This window comes from Teleopsis dalmanni, chromosome 2, assembly GCF_002237135.1.
Source record: "Teleopsis dalmanni isolate 2A chromosome 2, ASM223713v2, whole genome shotgun sequence".
In the NCBI taxonomy this organism is placed as follows: Eukaryota; Metazoa; Arthropoda; class Insecta; order Diptera; family Diopsidae; genus Teleopsis; species Teleopsis dalmanni.
Genome location: NC_051847.1, coordinates 34762086 through 34785221, shown reverse-complemented (window position 1 = coordinate 34785221; position 23136 = coordinate 34762086). Strand labels below are relative to the sequence as shown.

Here is a 23136-nt window from a genome sequence, read left to right as displayed (position 1 = left end):
GAATCTTTTATTAAACAACCGGATTTCACTAGTTTTTCTATATTTTATATATGTTGAGACTAGTTGAGTTAGAGCACTTAAGCACTTTTACTCTCTATTAACTGTGAGGTTTCTTCATAACCCTTCTCTACGCCTTGACTGGATTATTGTTTATCACTTCATCAGACTAAGCAATAACTGAAAGGTACGATGATACCATGGTACCTTGAAAAGTCTTCTAAGTGCCTGGCTTTGTGCAATTTTTATCTGACGAATAGTAGTGTTTGTAGCTTTGCTAAACACTACACATCCATATAGAAGTGACGGGCGAATTATTTGGTTATATATCAGCTTACTCTTCTTAGCATTGAGATTTTCATTTTTGAATAGCGGTTGGAGGTGATGAAGAATTTTGGCATAGCTGATTCTTTTCAGTTAAACATGTTTAAACCATGTGAATCGTTTGTCCACCATGATACCTAGATATTTAATGCTATCCTTCCAGTTTATATTCATGACTTTACTTACGTGTAATGAACAGCGCCAAAGTTTTTTCATTATTGATTTTTATTTTCCATTTCTGGAAATATTCTAGAATGAGGTTTATGTGCTCTTGAAGTGTGTTGGTTATGTTGTTCAGAGAACATTTATCCGAGTATAGTATACACATATCGACAGTGTATAACGCCAGTGTCGAGGGACCTATCGGGCGTATATACGATGTGATTATATCAACCTGCATGGAACCTGTATATAATCTGCAATCTAATGATAACTACAAATAATAATAATTTATACTAATCAAACGTGTTTTAAGTTTCTTTATAAAGTTGCACTTATGGTATTTCTTTTCCAGTGACAGAAATGGATCGAAATTGATAAGTTTCCGAAACAGTAACCTCATCCAATATTCTTTTGTGACTTGTATAACAACCGATCTAATTACAAAGCTGCATTTACCACTTTTCCAGACAATTTGTTCTTCAAGAATGATATGGCCTACATACTACATTTCTACAACCTACTACTTAATACTTAGAAACAAGCCAGAAGACTTTTAAGATGAACTAATATGTAAGTTAATATAAAATATTATCTTTAATAACATATCTAAGATAATATAAGTTTTTACAGGACACTGAACTATAGAACGACATGGAACTAAGATTGGTGTGCCAAATCTAACCTCCTGCAGATAGTATTTACCTATGCTCAAGGAAGTGGCACAAGAACGTCCGTTGTGTTACTGTCCAGGCTTATTTTAATCTAAGTTTATCTTAATTCAAGTTAAAGCTTATGGACATCATATTCTTTAAATCACTCCATAATATATAATATTTAACATAAAACGCAATAAAAATCAAATTATTATGCAAAACTACTTGGATATACTCATACCCAATACCTTCGACATCGATCAGTCACATTGATGGGGCCGTACCACATGAACATTAGCGCTCTATTCATTATTAAGTATTAAATCGACTGAATTTTGGAAGATGGAGAGAAGCTGGGAGAAGTAATGGTAGTAGTAGGAGAAGTAGTAGCTTCATGTTCGCTTTGGCTATGCTCCATAGGTGCATAAAGCTTTAATTTAAGTTAACAATAAAACAGAAAAATTTGCATAGTAACCTTTTTTTTAAAACATAAATCACTCTACAAAACAAACACCAAATGTATCTATAGTATAAACAAATATAGTGATATTCGCGTTCCACGTATAAAAAACAGATCCCGAAACAAAAACACTTGTACCAAAAACGTCTACATGCAAATGCAATTATTGTGAATTTTAGTGATATATTCCACCCACCCTATATCAATTCAATGACGAAAAAAAAAATATAAGAAAATTCCAACTTCTTAACTTATTGATATTGAATGACGTCTACTAGATATCATTAATTTCAAGTAATGTTGCTGACAAGAGGAATCTCCGCTGTGTGCATTGCAGTATTATTATTAAAAATTTAAATAAAAATATCGAAATATGTAAGCTTATTTTTAACTGTAGATCAAAGATAAATAGTATTTTAATCATTAACATTATGCCATTATTACTATTATTTTTCTAATCTAATCGTACCAAAACGTTTTGTATAGCCAAATCATTTTTATTATCTAAGCATAAAAATTTAGATTTAGTACTTGCTATTCTCGATTTAAATCTATTTATTTTTATTTATTATTCACAAATAAAAATGTTAGCTTAACTTTGTCGAAGTTAAGATACCCTTCACCCAATATTTTAGCTATATTTTTTTTATTAATTTGCTAAATTTTTTTAGTATATTTACATATACCATTTTATTGTTAAATTCAAGCCAAATAAAATTATAAATTATATTTTATTTTAAATAACCTTGTATGAGTGGTACATGATAGGTACCAGAAGTGAATAACAAATAGGGCTGATGATCCGGGTACATCAATAAAAGGCCACCAAATTTAGTATATTTTAATGTGATTATATTTATTTACAAAAATAAGTTAGTCTGATGAAAAAATAGCATTTTTACATAAGAAAAAAATCCAAAATATAAGAATTACTTCTTGAATTTCCTATAAAATTAATATAAGAATACATAGTGCCAAGACCGCTCATACTGCGTTTAATAGAAATCATTAATAATTCAATATAAGCTAATTGTTTACCTTGATTATTCGCAGATTACAACAGATTACTTCGATTTATCTTATCGTTCTGATCAAGAATATGCACATTGGCGACAAGAATACCTCACTCATAGACCCCATCATTAGTTAGGCTCTCTATTAGTCTAGTGTCTAGGGAAAAGGCAAGATGCCTAAGTCAGCTCAATAAAGTAAGAAGAATGACCGGACTTAAATAATTGGAACTTTACGCTTCACCCAAACTTAAGCTGCATTTATGATATTTTATTAGTTCTAATGCAGATTTTTGGTAAAACAGCTTACTATAAGCAACCAGTGGTCCGCGGAATGTTGTAAAATGATCCTGTATCAAGTTTAACAAGTGTGCATACAAACTATATGCATGTAGTTTGTCCACTGAGACCTCACTTATTAGAAAATAAATACAAAAAATGTTCAAGTAAAAATATACATATTTTATAACGTATATAATGTGTCTATACACTTATACAATTCATTATACATTATACCAGAGATACATAAAGCATATTGAAATAATCATACAGTTTGTTATTCTTCAACTTTGTGGTTTCTACAAAAAAACAGAAATATCATAGTGTTCCTGGGTCAAAAAAGGTTGAGAATCATTTTTCTAAACGGACAATTTTCTTAACTGAACAGAGTAACTCTGGTCCAGTTGGTGCCCGCTTAAGACAATTTTCACTGATTCTTTTCACACGCAACAATAATAATAGAAAATATTAATAATAATAGAATAATTTTAATTTTTTATTAATTAGATTTTACCAACAGTAGTGAGCTACAACAACAAAAATTCATTTTATATTATTTTAATTAATTGAATTTTTGGCTGACCGCAAAGCTGTTTCGAGTAATGCCAAATAGCCATCACCAATGGTCTTGGAAATAATTCTTGTATTTAATTATTCGTACATAACTTTTTAAGACTATAAGTACCAGAAATCGCACTCGTGCCCTGCCGAATTTGAAGGCCAGAGTCAGCGCTCCAACTGACCCAAAACCGTACTTAACTTTTATGTTCGCACATTTTTCTGGACTTTTGTTTATTTTCTGTGAAAGTTTTTATTAACAAATTCACTTGCTGTGTTTATATTAGAACGAAATCCTAAATCAATACTATTCTGTTTGTAGAGTCATTATTTGTTGCATGATAAATATATTCTTTCTTATGTATAGAACCTAATCTAGGAACGTAACACTGAGAGAGTCATGCTAATGTTACTCCAAGAGTCGCGCGGGCGATAGGTGGAAAGCATCAAAAGCCATAATGATTTTAATATTTGAAACTTTTAAGATATGTATATGCGTTCTGGTATTTTTTTTTTTTGCTCTAGTTTTTTGTAAATTTTTTATTAAATTGTTTTTTTCAATTGATTTTCGTACGTTGTTCCGGTAAATTAATATTTTATAATTACTTTACATACATAAGTATATGAACATATGTAATTATAATGTAATTAAAAATAATTTTAATTTAAATACCCTATTTTTTTTACTTAACATTACATATGTATATTATTAGTTTAGTAATTATTTTTCTGGAAAATATAGAAAAAAAACCCACTAACTTTTAGAAGGTACGAGTGGACTCACTCGTCTCTTTGTCGTTCAATTTGTTTACTTAAAATGCACGTGCTACTTATTGATTGCACACTTTTTTATTGTATGTAAAGCTCAAATGCATGCCTTCAAACATCCGTGATCTGCGTTAAGCTCCATTAATAATTTTTCTATTGTCTTTATTTTTATATCTGTATCTCTTCAACATATTATCTTTTACTCTCCACACGTCTGCGTATAGACGACGTGCTGAGTACTCAGTCTCTTCATCAACAACAATAACAATTTGTGATTGAATGCAAGTCTATTTATAAAACAAGTAATTTTGGTGAATAAATTTGAAAATTGTTCTATTCAATTGGATTTCTATACTGAGCTTTTCAGTTGGATTTATCTGCTCGAGTAGTACGGACGCGTTCCGGTTGAATTGTTTGCCTAAGTGAAGTGCGAATAGCAAAGAATAGTAAAAGTAACAAATCGGACGTATTCAATCAGAACAAAACAATAATAAATGTCAAACGATTGTTTAAAAGTGAGGAGAAAGTATCTCAAAATAACAAATGAAGGACTGAGAATTGTTAAAATAATTAAATAATTTGTTAATTTTAATTTTCAAAAATGGATTTCGACCAAATACTCGAAGAGATTGGCGAATTCGGACGTTATCAGAAAACAAATTACTTACTAATTTGTTTACCGGTAATGTTCGCCGCAGCGAATAGTCTGTCGTATGTCTTTACTGCCGGCCCACCAACTTACAGGTTGTGTTTACTTATCAAATAAAATCGTGAAAAAATAAATATAATTCAGTAAACAAACATGAAAATAAATTTTTTTTATTTTCTCTTTTAATTCATAAAATGTTTTTTTATCGTAGATGTTTAATTCCAAAATGTGATAATCCGGCGCAACCAGATCTATTAGCGCCGTGGTTAGTAAATGCTACTCCCGGAGTAACAGATAAAAAAGGTGTATTCACACCTGAAACTTGCTATCGTTTTCGTTTAAATGAAAGTATAACATCTAGTGATGATGACAACAACCTTGGTCAATGCCCAAAAAGTTATTTCATGACAAACGTCAAGGAACGTTGTCATGAATGGGTTTTTGATACTGAAGAGCGCACCATAGTTCAAGAAGTAAGTATACAAAGTATGTGTATATTTTTCAATACAAGTACTGTTTTCTTTAAAACTACATTAAGTTCAAGTCTTGCCAAATCATATAGCAGGGAGTGGTTCAATTTTAAATATTTTATGTATTATATTATATTCATGATATACCTTTACCAAATAGACAATATCTATATGAGAAATGTAGAGAAAATATACTATTAAAGGCCAGTAAATGAAATACTACGATCTCAATAAATCTGTTGTGCACAGAGGCCCACACGGGCCTCGCAAAAAGTTATCGCTTGTTGATTCAAAGCACTTAATAGATATTTTGAACATATAAAAAGTATACTAAATGAAGAACTTCTCAAGTTTTATAATGCTTTAGGTATAATTCAGTCTTTTGAACCGTATGAGTAACTGCTGCTTTTAAAATCGAATAAACTAGACTTAATTAAACAAAATAATTTAGAGGAAGTATATTCGTATGTTTATATAGTAAACAGAATCATCCTCACAGTTCCCGTCAGTATAGCTTCTACTCAAAGAAACTTCTCAAAGTTAAAATTGATTAGGACCTACTTGAGAAGTATGATGAGCCAAGATAAACTATCTCCATTGGCAATTCTGTGAACTGAATTGAAAATAGCAGCTGGTGCAAATTATGATATAATTTTAAAAAAAATGGAGTGAAGCTAAAAGTAGAAAAATTAATTTATTTTAATTTGATTAGCAATAAACTAATAAATTATTTAATTTTATAAATGTGTAAAGGGGCATCGCAATTCTAATGTCGCCGATGTTCAAAGGGCCCAAAAAATAGTGATTTCCTTCCACTCCAATAAATTTTTAACTAATAATCAGCTAATTTGTTATATTTCAAAAAAAGGAAGACTTTCGATTAAATCTAATTGATTCATGTAATATGAATATAAGCTAAATAAACCAGAGGATCTATTACACTACCCATTACTAGTTCAAAGCTAGTCTATAAGAGTTTATAAAATCCCGACAAATTTTGACAAACTGTTCTTTGCTTATTCTCTACCTGACATTCATTTGCATCAGTGCATCACATTTCCCTAGTACTTACACCGATGACACAGTTTGTTTATTGTAGACCCAGCCCATGGGATTTTATGCGAAACGTACATTGAGCTTAAGCGGCCAACATTATCTATCTGTTCTTTGATAAACACAGATACAGAAATTAAATGTTTTGCCATTATAATTAAGTAATAATAATTTAAATAGTCTTAAACCTATAAACTTAACTTATTTCTTTTATCTTTATTAGTGCTTTACCACCCTCTCCCATACTCTCTTACCTAAGCTGTAATATGGTTTTAAGTCAAATAATTGCCAAATTATTGCCATAGTAGTACTTTAGCACTCTCTACCATACTCTCTTGCCCAAGCTGTAATATGGTTTCAAGTCCAATTATTGCCATAATAGTATTTTAGCACTCTCTCCCTTACTCTCTTGCCTATACAAGATACAATATAGTGTCAAACCCAATAATTGTCTTCTTTTTTGTGACTTCATTACTTCATCACATGAAACCCCATAAGCCTGAAACCTAGTAGAAGATGACTTCCTTATTCATGCTTTACTGTTTCAGTTTCTGTAGATAGTTCATTACTAATCACGAGCTTAGTACTTGAATTACTTGACTATTGATAGTATAGCTATGTGTCTTTATTTACATCAGTATATTTCGCAGTCCGTTATAAATTTTATTTTTCCATGATGGACCTTGGCGACATTCCGGCTATATCACTTCCATTTTGGTTCAATTCTGAACTTTTTGTGCACATTTAAATAATATGTATATTAGATAGTTCTGGACATCATCTTAAGCGATAAGATTTAATACATAATGTATATATTATATATATTTTTAGTGGCAACTTACGTGTAAAGAGAATATCTGGAAATTAGCTTTTGTAGGCACAATGCACTTTGCTGGTCTTGTGTTGGGTACAGCATTGTCTGGTTACTTTGCTGATCGGTATACTTACTTTATTAAAACAAAATACTTCCTTTTTGCTAATTTTTCATAACAATTTTTTTTAATAGTTTTGGACGCAAAATAGTTTTCATTATTTGTATTATTTTTATGGCTATAACCGGCATAGCCCAGGGACTTGCTTGGGACTATAACAGTTTCTTATTATTTGCTTTCCTTAATGCAGTCGGAACATCCGGTGTATATCCACTTGCATTTATAATTGGCGTGGAAATGGTTGGTCCTCGTATGCGTGAAATGTCGTCAATAGTTTTAAACTATTTCTACGCTATTGGTGAAGCTATGGTTGGATTGACTGCATGGCTACTTCACGATTGGCAATTGTTACAATTTGCACTGTCCGTACCGCCTTTATTCTTTATAGTATATTACTGGATAGTACCGGAATCGGTACGTTGGTTACTTGCACGCAACGAGAAAGAAAAGGCAGGGTTAATTATACAAAGAGCAGCAGCGATAAATAAAAAGGAATTATCAGCGGGACTATTGGCCAACTTTAAGGTTGAGAATTGTAATGGAACCAAATCCAAATCAAAAGCGGATAAGAATGAAATCTGGTCAGCAGTAAAGCAAGTGTTTAAGTCAAAAACTTTACTGATACGTTATACAATTATGTTATATATATGGTAAGCTTTATTAAGTAAATATTATATCACATCATAGAAAATTTACTGATCTAGAAAACCTTTTAGCTCGTAACGAATTAAGCTTATCTTATGTTCAGCATATAAAAGTGTAGTTACAGAAAACATAATTTTCTCCATATCTGTATTTTAAAATATATAATTAAATATTGTAATATATTATATATAATTACAATATTATAATTATAATAATTAAAACATATATTATAAATATTAAATAAAATCATTTTTATTTAATGGATTGAAAATGTGATACTATTACAGGGCTATCAACGCTGTCGTCTTCTACGGACTGTCATTAAATTCCACTAACTTAAGCGGAAACAAGTATATTAATTTTGCACTGGTTTGCTTAGTTGAGATACCTGGTTACTCCTTAGCCTGGGTAAATAATCTGTATAAATATATAGATTAGATTTGATATGCCTATCACATTATTTTAATATTATCAATTTAGATTTCATTACGTCGGTTTGGACGTCGTTTATCTCTTACCGGTTCGTTGTTTCTTTGTGCTGTAACGTGTGTGGCAGGTGGCTATATAACCAAAGGTAATATTTTATTAACAATTTTTGTTAATAATTTTTTCTTAAATGCTTTCTTCTAAAAATCTCTATACTTTCTTATAAAATAGTACAACTAAATTTGGAATCACGTAAATTTTATTTTTCTAAATAAATATTATATGTATTGAATATATTTTAATAGATTTCTGAAACTAGGTACTACATGGGCTATTATTACGCTATTTTTAATTGGTAAATTGGGCATTACATCATCATTTGCTGTAATATATACTTATACAGCAGAAATGATGCCAACTGTAAGTAGTTTGTATAAATAGAACTATATATAAACGATCCATTACAATTTCTCGATATTTTAAGGTAATACGTAGTGGTGGTGTTGGTGTTATGTCTACTTTTGCTCGATTTGGTGCTATGCTTGCACCTTTTGTGCCGCTCTTGGTAAAAATATTAATATTAGTATATAATAAATATATTAACCGTACTTTTAAATATATTTAGGGAGTTTATTTTGAACCTCTGCCATTACTTCTTTTTGGCGCAGCTTCATTTTCCGCTGGCATATTGGCCTTGTTATTACCAGAAACATTTCGTAAAAAATTACCTGATACAGTAAGTATATATTATTATTATATTAGTATTAGATTAGTTAATATTTAAAATAATATTACTTTTATCTCAAAAAAATCTCTACTGTTTTTATTCACAAAATTTATAGATTGACCTTTCTTTTAACGTATAGATTAAAATTTTATCTTATCACATACACTGTAAAATCTTTTCTGCAAGATTTGGGTTAAAAAGATTATAATAACAATTTATGATATCTCATTTTTATGACATAATTTAGAAGTCCCTTCAAATTAAATATCTAAATTTATATTCTCAAAATTAACAATGTAGACATATGTATATATGTATATACATTCCTATATTAGACTTTATTTATTTTTAAATCTATTTACTTTGGAACATTAAAAAACTATGTTTTACACTAGAAATAAAATTTTATATCTGAAAATACTAGTACTAACATCCATTTAAAACCATATGGTGGTTATTACACCATAAAAAATTCTGTTTCTTCAAAAATCTGCCATTGTAGTCATTGTTTTATATAGATTTTTATGTCTGTATATATTTATATATATATAATGAGCTTCATTTGCTTCTTAGAAAATGTTTTAAAGAACATATATCTGGTTTCGCTTTGATTTCGCGATAATTATTATTTAACTAGTTGCTTAAGTTCTTATAATCATCGAAAAATGCCTTCTTTATGAAATAAACTTACTTGCAAATATATTTGTTTCTACGAAATTAAATTTAAAAACATTATTTTTACGATTTAAACATCTTCATTTCATTCACTCATGTAGTCAGTGCACAATTTAGTTTAACTATTCCAAAAAACTAAATGAGATTATAAATAACAACCTTTCAAAGTCTCTTGAATACTTTGAAAATCTCACAGAATTATGATAGATAGACTGTACATGCTAAATGATGTATAGTGTTTTGAGCCCTTAGATATTACTAAACTTACAATAGCGTTGATTTGTTAATGTTGGCATGGGAGACAGGAATAGAAGAATATGTATCAAAATTTGCAATGTTGCAATAAAGTTAGCAGTTGCGAAGAGGCTATCAAGATTAAAGAAACCCTATAATTAAAATTAGCATGTAAAACGACATTAGCATACAGCATGTAAAACGACATAACATTCTAAAAATTTTTAGGATATTAATTAAATTTTAAGATTAACCAGAAAACTTTGATGTTAAACAAATAGTATTGTATTAAAGACCATTGTGTCATTGAAAGCGTATTCATAACAATAAAAAGTTCCACGGACTATATTAACAACAAATTGAATAACATCCTATGTATATTTTAAATAAAATAACCCTATTACACTAAAAAAAAATATTCGTATAAAATATATTAAAAAGTAATAAATATTCTATAAATATTATAAAGTAAAATATTAACAAATATTATATTAAATATTTACTTTAATGATTTAACTTTTTTTTTATAGGTATTAGATGCAAAACTATTAGGTAAAAATAAAAAAAAGACCACAGAAGATGAACCAGAGGGAATTAGAAATAATAGTACAAGTAACTCGAACGATGAGCCTGTTGGTATTCAAAGTGATACTGGATAAAATTAATAATAGATTAATATATAGATTTTGGATAATGGAGTACAAAGCTACTTTTTGTTTAAGTATTTAAAGAAAACCTATATACAATATAGCTTTTCAATTTATATATTTACAATTACAAAAAAATGATATTTTTATATAATATACAATTTTTATACTTATTTAACATAAAATATGTTAGCTTTAACACTAAATAAAAAAATTACAACTTTAAAATTAAAAATTACTCGTCTAATGTGATCTGCATGCTCGCAACTTTTATGGTGATCCATGGAATCCACTTAGATCTGGTTATGTAACGTATTTTCAATGAATTAATTTATTATAATTTTTATTCCAATAAAACAATTAAAATTAGCAAAACCGTAGTTTACTTTAAATAAACTTTTCATATTTTGTGATATATCTATTCACCGAAATGTTCCGCGTACCTGTCTGGATCCAAGATCACACCAAATTTATTTGAAAGCTTTAAACATATATTTTTCTTATTTCGAAACTTTATAATTTGATAAAAATTATTAATAAATGACCTTTTCTCTTCGTTATTAACTTCTATGGCTGAAACATCCGCAATTCTTTCCTTCCGTTTCCCCCAAAAATCAAGATAAGCAAATTTTATCTTCTGTTCCTCGCTGTTGATATAAATAAAACCAATTAAATTGCGTATTACCAAGCTAAATAGCGTCAATGTGATGAGACCAGATGCTCCTATGATTGTGACTACTAAGCAGGTATTAGTTGGGAAGAGCACAGCTTGCTCAAACGCGTAGCTAATTGGCACTGAAATTGCTGTAGCAATACCCTGATAAGTTTTAATCTGACTTACTACCGAAGCTGCCCTAATAATGGGTAATTGATATATAGTTTCCCATCGACTTTTGAATGTAGTATTCATTCTATGAGTATTCATTAATTTTTTATGCTGTAATTCCGTTCCGTAGCACGTGTAAGCTGCAGGTATTTTATATAAATTTTTCACTGTGCTAAATCTGCAACTCTGCAGAAATCCCCTTTGTAAGACATTCATTCTTTAAATATATTAGTTATTTAATAATTTATTTAATATTATATATATATACATATATACCTGTAAACGTTCAACTCCTTATGCGGTTTTATATCACAATAAACAATAACAGCTGTTATAAAATAATTACTACAGCTGACGTTTGTACATAAAGTGTTGGTAAACGTATTTTATAATTTACATATTTCTAATGCCTGTATTAGGTACCCCCGTTAAAATATATAAGTAAGGCGTATTTAAAAACTAACGAGATTTTTTAATTCTTTTTAAAAGAATTAATTTAATTAATAATCAGAAGCGTTTTTCATTCAAACACAATATTGTAAGTATTGCATATTCGTGTATATACAAGCCTAAATTAAATATTGTAGAAGCCTGTTACTGTACTGGACTGGAGCTGATAGACTTAAAAAAGGCTCGACTCCTGGATTTAAATTGAATTGTATCTTGCTTATATACAATGCAATTTCAACACTCTAGTTACTTTTTAAATCCACTCTTACATATTTAAATAAAATTGATCCACTTAGTAGTGATACGCGTATCCATACTCTTGAATTTATTATATACGGAATTTGGATGAAGTGTAACCCAAAGTTACCCAAAATGTTGCATCGTTTAAACCTAAATACCAATCTTAATATCAATTAATAGTTCATATTTGTAAAATTGTAAGCTATATAGAGTCGTAATTAATTTTACAACTTAATAATATTACATTTAACATGTGGATGATAAACTCCAGTTAAACAACAACATTTGGCTAACAAACGAACGTTCCTCATTTACTTTTGCTACAATTCTTGTACCTGCAACAACTGATTATTGATTTTTAGAGTTATAATTATTGCAGTATTGCTATTTATTATTTAAAAATTTAGTATGTATTAAGTAAGTTAGTGATGCTAAATAAACCTGCTCTTCCTATAAATTGTACTTAATATTTTTAAACAATTGGTAATTAGACACTCTTCTGCCTTTCTGAACTTAAAACCGATTCTTTGTACTGTCAGTAAGCTCTAACTTGTGTCAGTGTTTATTGTGAAAGATATGTCCATAAATTTTGGTTTGCTTAATGCTTATAACCAAATAAGAAAAATAATTTGGTGCCACGTGACTAACAAAACAATATATAAAACAAGTACTGTCTTCAATCAATTAAAACTTTTAAAAGTTGTCAAGACTGCTCCAAATAAAGTAGTATTGCAAGGTTTATGAATATTAGAAATCAAATTATAACTTCTACTGTAAACCGATGAATAAAAAGACGATTTAGTTAACATACTAAAAAATCATGCTTAAATATTAATTATTTATAATTAATATCTCAATCTACCTTATTTTATGACAGTTGTTATACACACTTATTCTGCTGGTATTCGTAAAACTTATTCAAATAATTTCAGTACCAATTTTTATTGCCTGTTCACACTAGGGACTTTTAATGAACGCTGTTCGGGATTTTGCAGCGGAGCGTTATAGGACTCTTATGGGACTATTCACACTATAGTCACAGTTTTTAAAAGAGCTCATAAATCGCGACAATAAATAATTCAAAATTACTATATATTTTTCTATTGACACTAGTAATTTTTTAAACACAGCTATGGTTACAAAGCGTTTATAAATCCATGAATTGGAAGCAGCTAGTGTGAACAGCTCCGGTTGTAAATTGCTTTGTTAAAAGCATCTTGTGTCAACAAGCCCCTTTTAAAGGTTAAATTTTATTAATCCCTTCATTTTGTAGCATATTACAAGATATATAGGTTATAAATGTTCCTATAAAAAACTATTATCAAATTAGTACAAATATGCTTTATATAATATTATTATTTTTAATTATTAAGTACAAATTTCGTACTTTAATCATAAATTTATATTACATATAGCTAAATCAATACATAATATATAGTAAATATATTTACGATGATAATGTTTATTTTCATTTTTCTAATATAAGAGTAAATTTGAAAAAAAAATTCCAATTCTGTTATAATTAATGGTCATTATTTTTTTTAATTTTGTGAATAATGACGCCATTGTATAGAATATATATGAGTATTTGTTGTCTTTGCACGTGATGATACGTTATTTAAAAAATTTTGAACACTTAAGCCTACGTATTAAAGTAAATTGCGATCACTCAACAATGTAAGCTCAAAAGCTCATGGAAACCAAAACAATACAAAAATAGCATATAAGTGTGTACGTTACTATTTAATAGAAACATACATACATAATATACATATAATAGTTTACGGGGAAAAATGTGTCTATACTATTATTGAAGTGCGGTATACCAAAATTCGTGAATTTGGAGAACAGTTTGTAGCTGCAGTAGATACAAGAAATGTTCGAGGTACTAGAAAACAAAATAAGAAAAAAGTTATTTAAATAATTAATAAATTAATTAAATATTTTTTTAACATATGTATATAAACTGATCAATTAAAAAACTAAGAGCATATCATAAAAATATATCGTATACATTTAAGATTAACCAACTGCATTCATTTGAATTTTGCTGTTATTTTTAAATTGTATTTCACTGAAACATAAAAATATCTAAAAGTGAATTAGTCCACTTTGTAATGAGGAAATTTTCTTCATTAGTCCAAACTGATCCAAGTAAATAAAATTGTTTTGGTGCTGATAGGCTATTAGCTAGTAAGTACTCATACCGATAAAGTGGATACTTCTTACATTCCTTGGTCTTCGTCTGAATATTCCTCCTACAAAAATAATCTCCTTTGGTTAATGCTCAGATTGGTGCTAAAACTTAAATTATCATGTCCGAGTGTGTTTTTTTTTTGCAGTACGTGAAAGACAACGTAACCTACACTATGAGACTTGAACCCCATAAAACCATCTCTTAAGAATAAGTACTATAAAATACTATAAAAAAATACTATAAAAAATTATTAAAGTTTAATACTAAAAATAAACACGGCACTGACTCCCAACAGAGCGGTGCACTGCCACCATTGTAGATCTTTTCTGCTTCTGGATGAATACTATGTGTATATAATGCTATGTTTGTATGTTTATAAATATATATCCGAATATATACAAAAACCGAAAGTACTTTTTCAGAATGTAGCATATCAAAATAATAATAATAACAACATTTTTATAGAGAGAGGGAGCAACTGTTAGATTTTCAGATCTATTAAACATAAATTTGCCAAAATTATCTCTTTTATTGGGTTGAAAATTTTTGCAAAATATTGAAAATCAACGGATAGGTCTGTGTTTTAAAGACTGAGCAGTCTCTTAAAGTTTGCCAAACAATTTGTTTTAATCAAATAGCAGCGCGGCTATTTGGGCCGCGTACATCTATTTTACAATAATAAAATGTGAAAAAAAAATTTATAAAATTTAATGAATAAATATTTTGAACTTTTATGAAAAATATTATTCAAAAGGTAAACAAATCATTTTAAAAAAAAATTTTGAAATTGTTATAGTTTTACATGCTCGATGGTCTAGAAAGTGTTGCGTAAAGCATTAATTTTCAATACGTGATTTTATTTAATTTTGAACAATTTTGCTGTGATTTCTTTTAGGAATTGCGACAAATTATTCTACAAATAATTTACACATAACATATAGACGACAGACAGCAACTATTTTTAGCTTCCCAAAAAACTGTGAAATTTTGTTTTTTTTTTTTTGTTTTTTCATTTTAATAAACTACAATCAAAAGAATGTGACAAGGGCAACATAAAAGTAATAAAATTTTGAAAATATTTTCAGATATCTATAATCCCTAAATCTATAATTTCTAATAATGTTCATTAAATTTGTACCAGATATGTCTAGATTCTTATACTTCCAACATGCAATATTCAAGTACATCGTGTTTTCTGTATGTAAAGCTCACTGATCAATTTTTCGTTTGAGGTACTTCTTTTTGTTATGTGGATATATGTCTTCTTCGATTAACCATGAGAACTTAGATTATTATATGTAAAACAATAAATTTTACAATCTAATTCAAAATCATATTAAAACGTTAATTATGCGTTATTAATATCGCACAAATTACCAGCGCCATCTATTAATATGACGTTGGAGTCATATAATAATAGGATGCTACTACCATATGTTAACAGATCGCCTTTTATTAATAGGACGTCAGCGTCATATGTAAATAGGCCGCCAGCGTCATATGTAAATAGGCCGCCAGCGTCATATGTAAATAGGCCGCCAGCGTCATATGTAAATAGGCCGCCAGCCTCATATTTATTTCTTACTCACATCCGATTTTTCCTTCTCCTATATACCAGGTCTTTTTAATATTTAACGTATAAGAAATGGAATTCAAATATACGTGGCAATAACATAACGTTTATACGCAACAAAGATTAAATATACTAGGGATTAACTTTGTAAAAAATTTTAGTCAGCTACAAGATCTCTCATTAAAAATTATTTTTAGCTTTATTAAAAATTCCAGTTTGTTTTAAAATTTTCGAGGTTTGTACGGTAATACAATGAGCTAACAGCCTATAGTTAATCATTATAACCTTACCTAACTGAACCTAACATAATGTTGACTATCATTTTCTAATATCAACAGCTTTTATAAAAAAAATGTCTTTACAAAAATATATGTATAGATACTCCTATTAGAAAAAAATGTGTTTAAACGATATACATATTCTTCTCTATCAGTGTTCACTGAAATTATAATATAAATATTGCTATTTTTTTATTATTACCCGTAGTCCACTAGGAGCATTGACTTCTTACATAGAATCTCCAAACTATTTCTATCTCTAGCAATATAACGTGATTCATTTAAAGATTTGCCGGTTTCATTCGTTATCGTTCTTCTCCAGGTGTTCTTCTTGTTTATTGCCTTGGTGGTTCTATTGAAGTATTGTATGGTGTATTTCGTTGTACGGCTTTCAGAGAGTTGGTCACTCCAATTATATTTCCTTGTTCCAACTTCCAACTTTTCCAACTTATTTGTTGATTACTTCTCTGTTTGTATGCTGAAGTAGTTCCATATCTAAAATTCTACGTAGCCACCAGATTCTCAAAATATTACGCAGGCATCCGTTGGTAAAGCTTTAATATTGTTATATAGAATTAGACTTAGAATAGAATTTGAATATTGTTATAGAAGCGATAACAAAAAATATCAAACTTTAATTTTTTAAAATCTTTAAAAAGCAAGGGTAAGTTAGTTTATTGGTATTATTGCATCCAACGACTTCTTCGTTCAGGTAATGTTAAGTGTATGAAATATTTCATTATTTCATTGAGAGTATATAAGTATGTGATTTTGTCATCATGGGTGGAACACAGAGTATTTCTATCCGTGTGAAATTAGGCTACTATGTCACTCAATAAATATTATAACTTTTTCAATCACGTTCCACTATATTTTTCAAATCACATCCTTGCCATAGAGCGCCTAGATACTTGCGAGTTCCACCTCAACCCCTTCTAGCTCTGTTTATTTCTGTATACCTTCTGTGACTCTAATATAACTTAGTACAGTTCGGCACATTTTCTGAGACCACCAGATACACTGGAATCGGAGTATGATATTAGAATATTTTCTGTTATATTCTGTGATTAGGAATATTCGGCTCTTATATACCTGAAGTTTAGCAAATTCCCTTATATGATAAGGAAGAACGCAACCCCCACTCCAAATATCTCAGTACTCAACGTGTCTGCCCTAAAAACTAGACATATTTATACTATAGCTAAAGGTCCAAAAGTCTACGACCGTGTCAACCAGTACAACATTTTGGTTAGCCAACGTTTTAGAATCATATACCAAATAATTTATGTAAAAGAATTAAAGTACGCCAAGTAAAACTTATTAAAGTTCAAAAAATGACACATAATTAGAGAACTTCCTGTAATAACATTAGAACCAATGATGTTGATAAGTGTTAACATAGAAATTTTATTTTTTGTTATTGACAGTTGATATACATCAGAAGACATCTCTAGTCATAGATTTAAGTTATTTATAATATTTATTAAAAAATCCTCGCAATGTCAATGAGTTCACTTGCCATTAGCACCGGCTTTATGGTCGGTTGCTGTATTGCCGCAGAAATTGCACGACGGATAGCAAAACGCATGCTTAACGAAGATGGTATCGTACCGATACTTATAAATGAGGCTATAGCAGCTGCTGAGCTCTGTGCATGCTGTTTCGAACTTATCATTGGTAAGTAACAATGTTTTAATCTATTAGAACCAATTTTAAATTATTCTATTTTAATTTTCTATTTTAATATTTAAGTCGCTGACAACTTCGGTGTAGCTGCCTATGCTATATTTTTATTTTTACTTACGGTTTGGTGGGGTAAAGTTTGGGGTGATGCTTCCGCTTGCCCTTACACACATATGGAAGATATGGTCGAAGGGCGCACTTCTATAAAAGAAGTCGCACTACGTACTTGGGCTGAGCTTATGGGAGGCTGTTGTGTTTATCGAATCGTTCAGGTTTTTTGGTGGTTTGAGTTTGCAGAAACTCATGCAGGCAGAGCATTTGAAGAATGTAATGCAGATTTGCAGGTATGTTGAATACTCATTGATCTAAATGGAAAAGCAGAAGTATGATGCATCTATTTTATTTTATAAAACTACTACTGTCCACTAGATAAGAATTTGAAATTAAGTGGTAGTAACACGTATAGTAATCATTTATTTAGTACTATATTCGTCTTGAAAGACGAATAGAGCTATGTCTTTCAAGTTTCTTCTTATATGACGCCAAAATTTTTTTACAGTTTCAAGAGTTCCTATTATAAGAAATCCTATAAGGTTGTATTGGATTTAATAAGGGTTCCTATAATAAGGATGTAAGGTAAAAATTAGGAAAGGCCTATGGATAGAGAATAAACGTTATGATAAATTATTAAAAAAATGAACCAGAAACCTTCGTACCTGTAGTGAAAGTGTAATGGAACAAATAAACTAATAAGTGCTGTCATGATGGAAAGAGTTATAATTTAGGCACAAGTAAGAAATGGCCAAATTAGTTCGGTCAACTGTTTATGTCTATACTATGACTTCAGTTTATTCTTGTGAATTGAATTGGGTATTCTAACATAATACTACATCGATGATGAAGAGGTTCTATTGTTGCAATTTTGTCTTCTTAATTAAAAATTGAATAATTACCTAAAAACTTCGTAGAATTGTTTCACATAATCATTCCAAATACGATTAGGAAATTTTATATAAGTTTATACATTATAAAACCAACCAATTGACACGACGCATATGTACTACAACCACGGTAGACAGTGCCTGTTTTTAAATCCCAAAAAAGTTTGGTCTCAAAACACTCTTTAGGTATGCTTGGTTATTTTCCACGAATAAAACTGTTAGTACTCCTTACATTCGCAAAAATGCCTATACGAAATCATGTAGATTTACAATGTTCTGGTATCGTTAGGAGCTAATAAGTCTATGCTTGGATTACACTCTGATCAAACTCCCCCTAACACTCCTATATATTGTATATACAAGTATATAAATTTAATCACAGTAACTACTATTATCTTTATTAAGAGTAAATATTTATTAGAAATCATTAAACTATTTCTATATTCTATCTATATATTTAAATTTATACATAAATAAAGTCTAATAATTTTTTTCTTACTTTTGTAAGGTTAGTCCATATGTTGGCGCAGTCATAGAAGGAATAGCTACACTACTCTGTCGTCTAGCATCGAAAACAATAAGTGAAAGAGAACCAAAATTCGGTAGTATAATTGATTCATTTATTGGTACCAGTTTAGTCGTTGCAGGTACGAATTTAAATTTTATCTAATATAACATATTCTATGCTACATTTATACAAATCCATTACACCAAGAAAATTTATAATTATGGGTAAAAAAAATTATAACTGTATGTGTCACACAATCTAACAAGTAAGTCTAACTAGTATAAATAAATATATATAATATAATATATATTATACATATTATATATTTTCGGTATATCCCTTGACTGTGATATTATACAAATCATACTTTCTTACAATACTCTTACTCTTACTTACAATACTTATTAAAAAAATATCGCTTGAGATTTCGAATCTGAATAATAATATCTTATGACTTAAATGACTTCAAACTATAACTTTCTATGGGTTTTTTGAATAATCCTCTCTTATATTATCCTCTATTTCTTTCACCTATGTGTTCATCTAAGTGAGCTTCATCACTGATAACGATTTCATCTGAAAACAATACATGTTCATTTCACGTTTCCAACTCCCAATCGAAAGAGTATAACACTGTTAATTATAATTCTACACTTTTGTGTACACCATAGAATCACTATCAAAGTTAAAAGTCAAATTTCAAATACAGTCAAATGGATAACTAATGGATAGCCCTTGACCGCAGAGTTGCCTCTTCTAACGGAAAAGATATTGAGATATAAGAGATATATCCTCTAGAATGGATAATTTTTCTAAAACAAATTATTTTGAAACAATTTATCCTGTTTTGGGTGGACACCGTTCTTGAACTATAATAAAATTGGCCAGATAATGAATATCCATTCAAGAAAATAAATAGTTATTTTCTTGAAATATCTAATTAAATATTGGACCACTTAAACGAGATGCTTCGAAAATTTAATAGTTCAGTAGTTTTGTTATACTTCAAGAAACAATTACCATAATGAAGTTCATTGAAGCAATCACATTTTCCACATTAGGTTCTTACATAGAAGGTTATTATAAGTTCATTGAGACACATGAATTTCCTATACTATGTTCTAACGTATAAGGTCTCCAAAATCTCTATGTTTGCTTTTAGAGAACAGTATGAGATATTTATCAAATGTTAGTGAATCATGTATATACTTCTTAAAGTATGTAGTTTATTTCAACTTAAATGGCATTAGACAACATGTGCAGAATAGTTAAATATGTGGCAATATAAGCTTTATTATTTGACTTTTTCTGAGTCCGGGATATAGTGCAAAACGATGCTCATTGGTATATATATCCAGCAAATTTAAGAAAAAAACTAAAAAAACAACTGATAAAAGTAATAGGCGAAGTTATTTATAGATTCTTGTACTATTCCGTCCATCATGAATAAATGTATATAAAAATTGCATGTTTCTTAATAGTATAATGGTACCAGACCACATATTCAATGTTTACCTAAGCACGTTCTTTAAATAGATAGTTTCCTTAAACGACCAAAATTACTGAGTTCATTGAACCATACATTCTCTGTGTATTTATTTATAAACAATTTATACAAACCTTTACAGTTCTAATCATTAAAAATTTTTCTTGTATGTTGAACTGTTAGATAAATTATATTCAATAGAGTTTAGTTAATAAGAGGCACAATAATGGTATGGACTAAAATATGGTTTCAAAAACAGCTGGGTCCGCGTCCCGGTACTACTCGTTGAGTTCGACGAACAAGTACCCTTCAGTACTCCCAAAACAGAATACACTGGCAGATTTTTGCGGGTTACAATAACAACAATAACTAAATCTTAAAAACCATTTATCTTCATTCAAAACTCATTTACATATAAATATTACATCGTTTTTAATGCATGCTATAACCCAAGTACATTCACTACTGGTTTCCACTAGAATAAATGGTCTTACAAAAACAGTTTACGCGTTTAATTACATGTTGGTTTCAGCGTTTAACTATTCCGGTGGCTATTTCAATCCTGTATTGGCGACTGCACTTAAATGGGGCTGCAGAGGACACACGAATCTGGAACACATTATTGTTTACTGGATAGGTGCATGTACTGGAGCAATACTCTCTGTCGTTGTATTTCGGTTGCCAGCTGTAAGAAAAATTCTTCTAGGTGATGAACTCAAAGATAAAAAGGAATAAATGATATATATACATCTGAAACGATTATATGGAAGTCAAAATAAAAATATATTTAAAAAACACAATTTTTTTGTGTTAACTTAACCAGTTAAAATTATTTTTTACATGTTTTTATTTCATGAAATTATAATAAAGTTCTTCGTACATTTTTATTTAATAATTAATAAATTATAAAATGTATTTAAAAAACAATAGCCACTTTCTTTTAATTTTTGAAATACGAGTTTATACTTGAATTATTAAAATACAAGTTTTTACGTCAATATGGAAATTAGTGATATAATTTACTGTCGTTGAATATAATTTTTTATATTTTTTACTTTTATTAATTAAATAAAAAAATATTCATTTTTCAATTACAATATAATACAAGCTTAATTACTTATATAGATGAGTTGAGTTTTATATAAAATAATGGCAAGTGATCTTATATATAATTTGTAATTTTTTTGTTTTTTATTTGTAATAATTAAAATAATTACATTTATATTATATACTAACATTAAATTCTAAGTAAATGATTTAATTTTTACAACTTTTACAACATAGTTTCTCTATCTTACAAGAGATTCAATGAACGTTTTCGATGCAACATTAGGTTAAAGTGCACCATAAAAATAAATAAGTTAGATAGGTGAAGTGGAAGGAAGATCGAAACCTTCTCAATTAGCTAAGCCGTCTTGATTCCATATTACTCACAATTATGGTTAAAAAAATAGCCATAATAGAACCAGCCAGTTGCATAAATAAAAGCAAGTATATGGCCAATACTAATGGTGAAAATATCACCGAGCCTGTTAAAGAACGGGGCGCCCAATAGTTAAAAGCTAGTTCTAAACAAGCCTTGACATAGACACAACAGGTGCTATTGTGTCTTTTCTTCAAGCGCCGAGCTAGATGATACTACAGGGCAGGCCGAGCCTGGGTCCATGTCCTCCTATAGTTCAGTGTTCCATTAGGACAAATATTAATCTAGATATTTCCGATTTGCTTCTGTGTACCAAGTTGAAGGTTCTACATTTAAAGTAAAAGGATCAAGTAGCGCTTGATCTAACTGCTGAGAAATTACTTTAAAATTAAAAAAAAAACATTTTTTTTACCTTAAACATTACAAAAAGAAACAATTCTTCAAATGACCATTAACCTTAATATTATCAGATTGCTTAAATGTGCGGCAGTTCAAAATTCCATTATATTTTTTACAAATAATTGTACATAAGAAATATTTATAGTGTAAGTAGATTATATAAGAAAAAAGGATCAACAACAAGAAGTTCAATCCATGGGACTTCTGTTTTAACCATTCTTCAATTTTTTTCATTATCTACTTTTACTTATCTAATTTTACTTTGTAAATATGACATATATTCTACAAAGTAGTCAAGGAGTCAAGCTGTACTCTCTCATTATTGAAAGTTACAGCGCTTCGTAACAAACTGAATTTTAAAGTAAATTTAATACAAAGCAAAAAGACGACATAAAACCTTGCAAAAAAAAAATGAGTGCTTATAAATAGCAATAATTACTAAATTACAATATTCTTATAAAAA

General features: G+C 29.1%; 3 protein-coding genes across 5 annotated transcripts; 2 read left to right on the top strand and 1 right to left on the bottom strand.

Annotated features, from left to right (window-relative positions):
• The first annotated feature begins 4593 nt into the window (after positions 1-4593).
• LOC119683649 (organic cation transporter protein) lies at positions 4594-10774 on the top strand. 2 transcript variants are annotated; one of them, XM_038097444.1, is made up of 11 exons: positions 4594-4955; positions 5072-5333; positions 7215-7321; positions 7390-7965; positions 8248-8368; positions 8441-8534; positions 8618-8638; positions 8706-8806; positions 8871-8951; positions 9012-9122; positions 10553-10774. In XM_038097444.1, the coding sequence occupies exons 1-11, from the start codon at positions 4813-4815 to the stop codon at positions 10679-10681; spliced, it is 1746 nt and encodes a 581-aa protein (XP_037953372.1). In that variant the 5' UTR covers positions 4594-4812; the 3' UTR covers positions 10682-10774. The 2 variants fall into 2 exon arrangements, with proteins under 2 accessions (XP_037953372.1, XP_037953373.1); XM_038097445.1 differs by lacking the exon at positions 8618-8638.
• Positions 10775-10855: 81 nt separating this feature from the next.
• On the bottom strand, positions 10856-11807 carry LOC119682756 (transmembrane protein 186). The gene is made up of 3 exons (XM_038096259.1): positions 11772-11807; positions 11215-11712; positions 10856-11150 (listed from the first exon to the last, which is right to left on the bottom strand). Exons 2-3 carry the CDS (start codon positions 11709-11711, stop codon positions 11129-11131), a joined length of 519 nt encoding a protein of 172 aa, XP_037952187.1. The 5' UTR covers position 11712; positions 11772-11807; the 3' UTR covers positions 10856-11128.
• A 3175-nt stretch (positions 11808-14982) lies between these two features.
• On the top strand, positions 14983-21649 carry LOC119677323 (aquaporin-11). 2 transcript variants are annotated; one of them, XM_038088621.1, is made up of 5 exons: positions 14983-15136; positions 17661-17910; positions 17986-18260; positions 19366-19504; positions 21354-21649. In XM_038088621.1, the coding sequence occupies exons 2-5, from the start codon at positions 17733-17735 to the stop codon at positions 21584-21586; spliced, it is 825 nt and encodes a 274-aa protein (XP_037944549.1). In that variant the 5' UTR covers positions 14983-15136; positions 17661-17732; the 3' UTR covers positions 21587-21649. The 2 variants fall into 2 exon arrangements, with proteins under 2 accessions (XP_037944549.1, XP_037944550.1); XM_038088622.1 differs by having other exon boundaries at positions 14985-15136; positions 21384-21649.
• The last annotated feature ends 1487 nt before the right edge of the window (positions 21650-23136 follow it).

Excerpts from the sequence above, each read along its gene's own strand:
- LOC119677323 (XM_038088621.1), top strand. The coding sequence starts at position 17,733 with ATGTCAATGAGTTCACTTGCCATTAGCACCGGCTTTATGGTCGGTTGC. Across the intron at positions 18,261-19,365 it reads AATGTAATGCAGATTTGCAG|GTTAGTCCATATGTTGGCGC; the intron begins GTATGTTGAATA and ends TACTTTTGTAAG. Across the intron at positions 19,505-21,353 it reads TACCAGTTTAGTCGTTGCAG|TTTACGCGTTTAATTACATG; the intron begins GTACGAATTTAA and ends TTACAAAAACAG.
- LOC119683649 (XM_038097444.1), top strand. The coding sequence starts at position 4,813 with ATGGATTTCGACCAAATACTCGAAGAGATTGGCGAATTCGGACGTTAT. Across the intron at positions 4,956-5,071 it reads GCCGGCCCACCAACTTACAG|ATGTTTAATTCCAAAATGTG; the intron begins GTTGTGTTTACT and ends TTTTTATCGTAG. Across the intron at positions 8,807-8,870 it reads CAGCAGAAATGATGCCAACT|GTAATACGTAGTGGTGGTGT; the intron begins GTAAGTAGTTTG and ends CGATATTTTAAG.
- LOC119682756 (XM_038096259.1), bottom strand. The coding sequence starts at position 11,711 with ATGAATGTCTTACAAAGGGGATTTCTGCAGAGTTGCAGATTTAGCACA. Across the intron at positions 11,151-11,214 it reads GTTAATAACGAAGAGAAAAG|CTTTCAAATAAATTTGGTGT; the intron begins GTCATTTATTAA and ends ATATGTTTAAAG.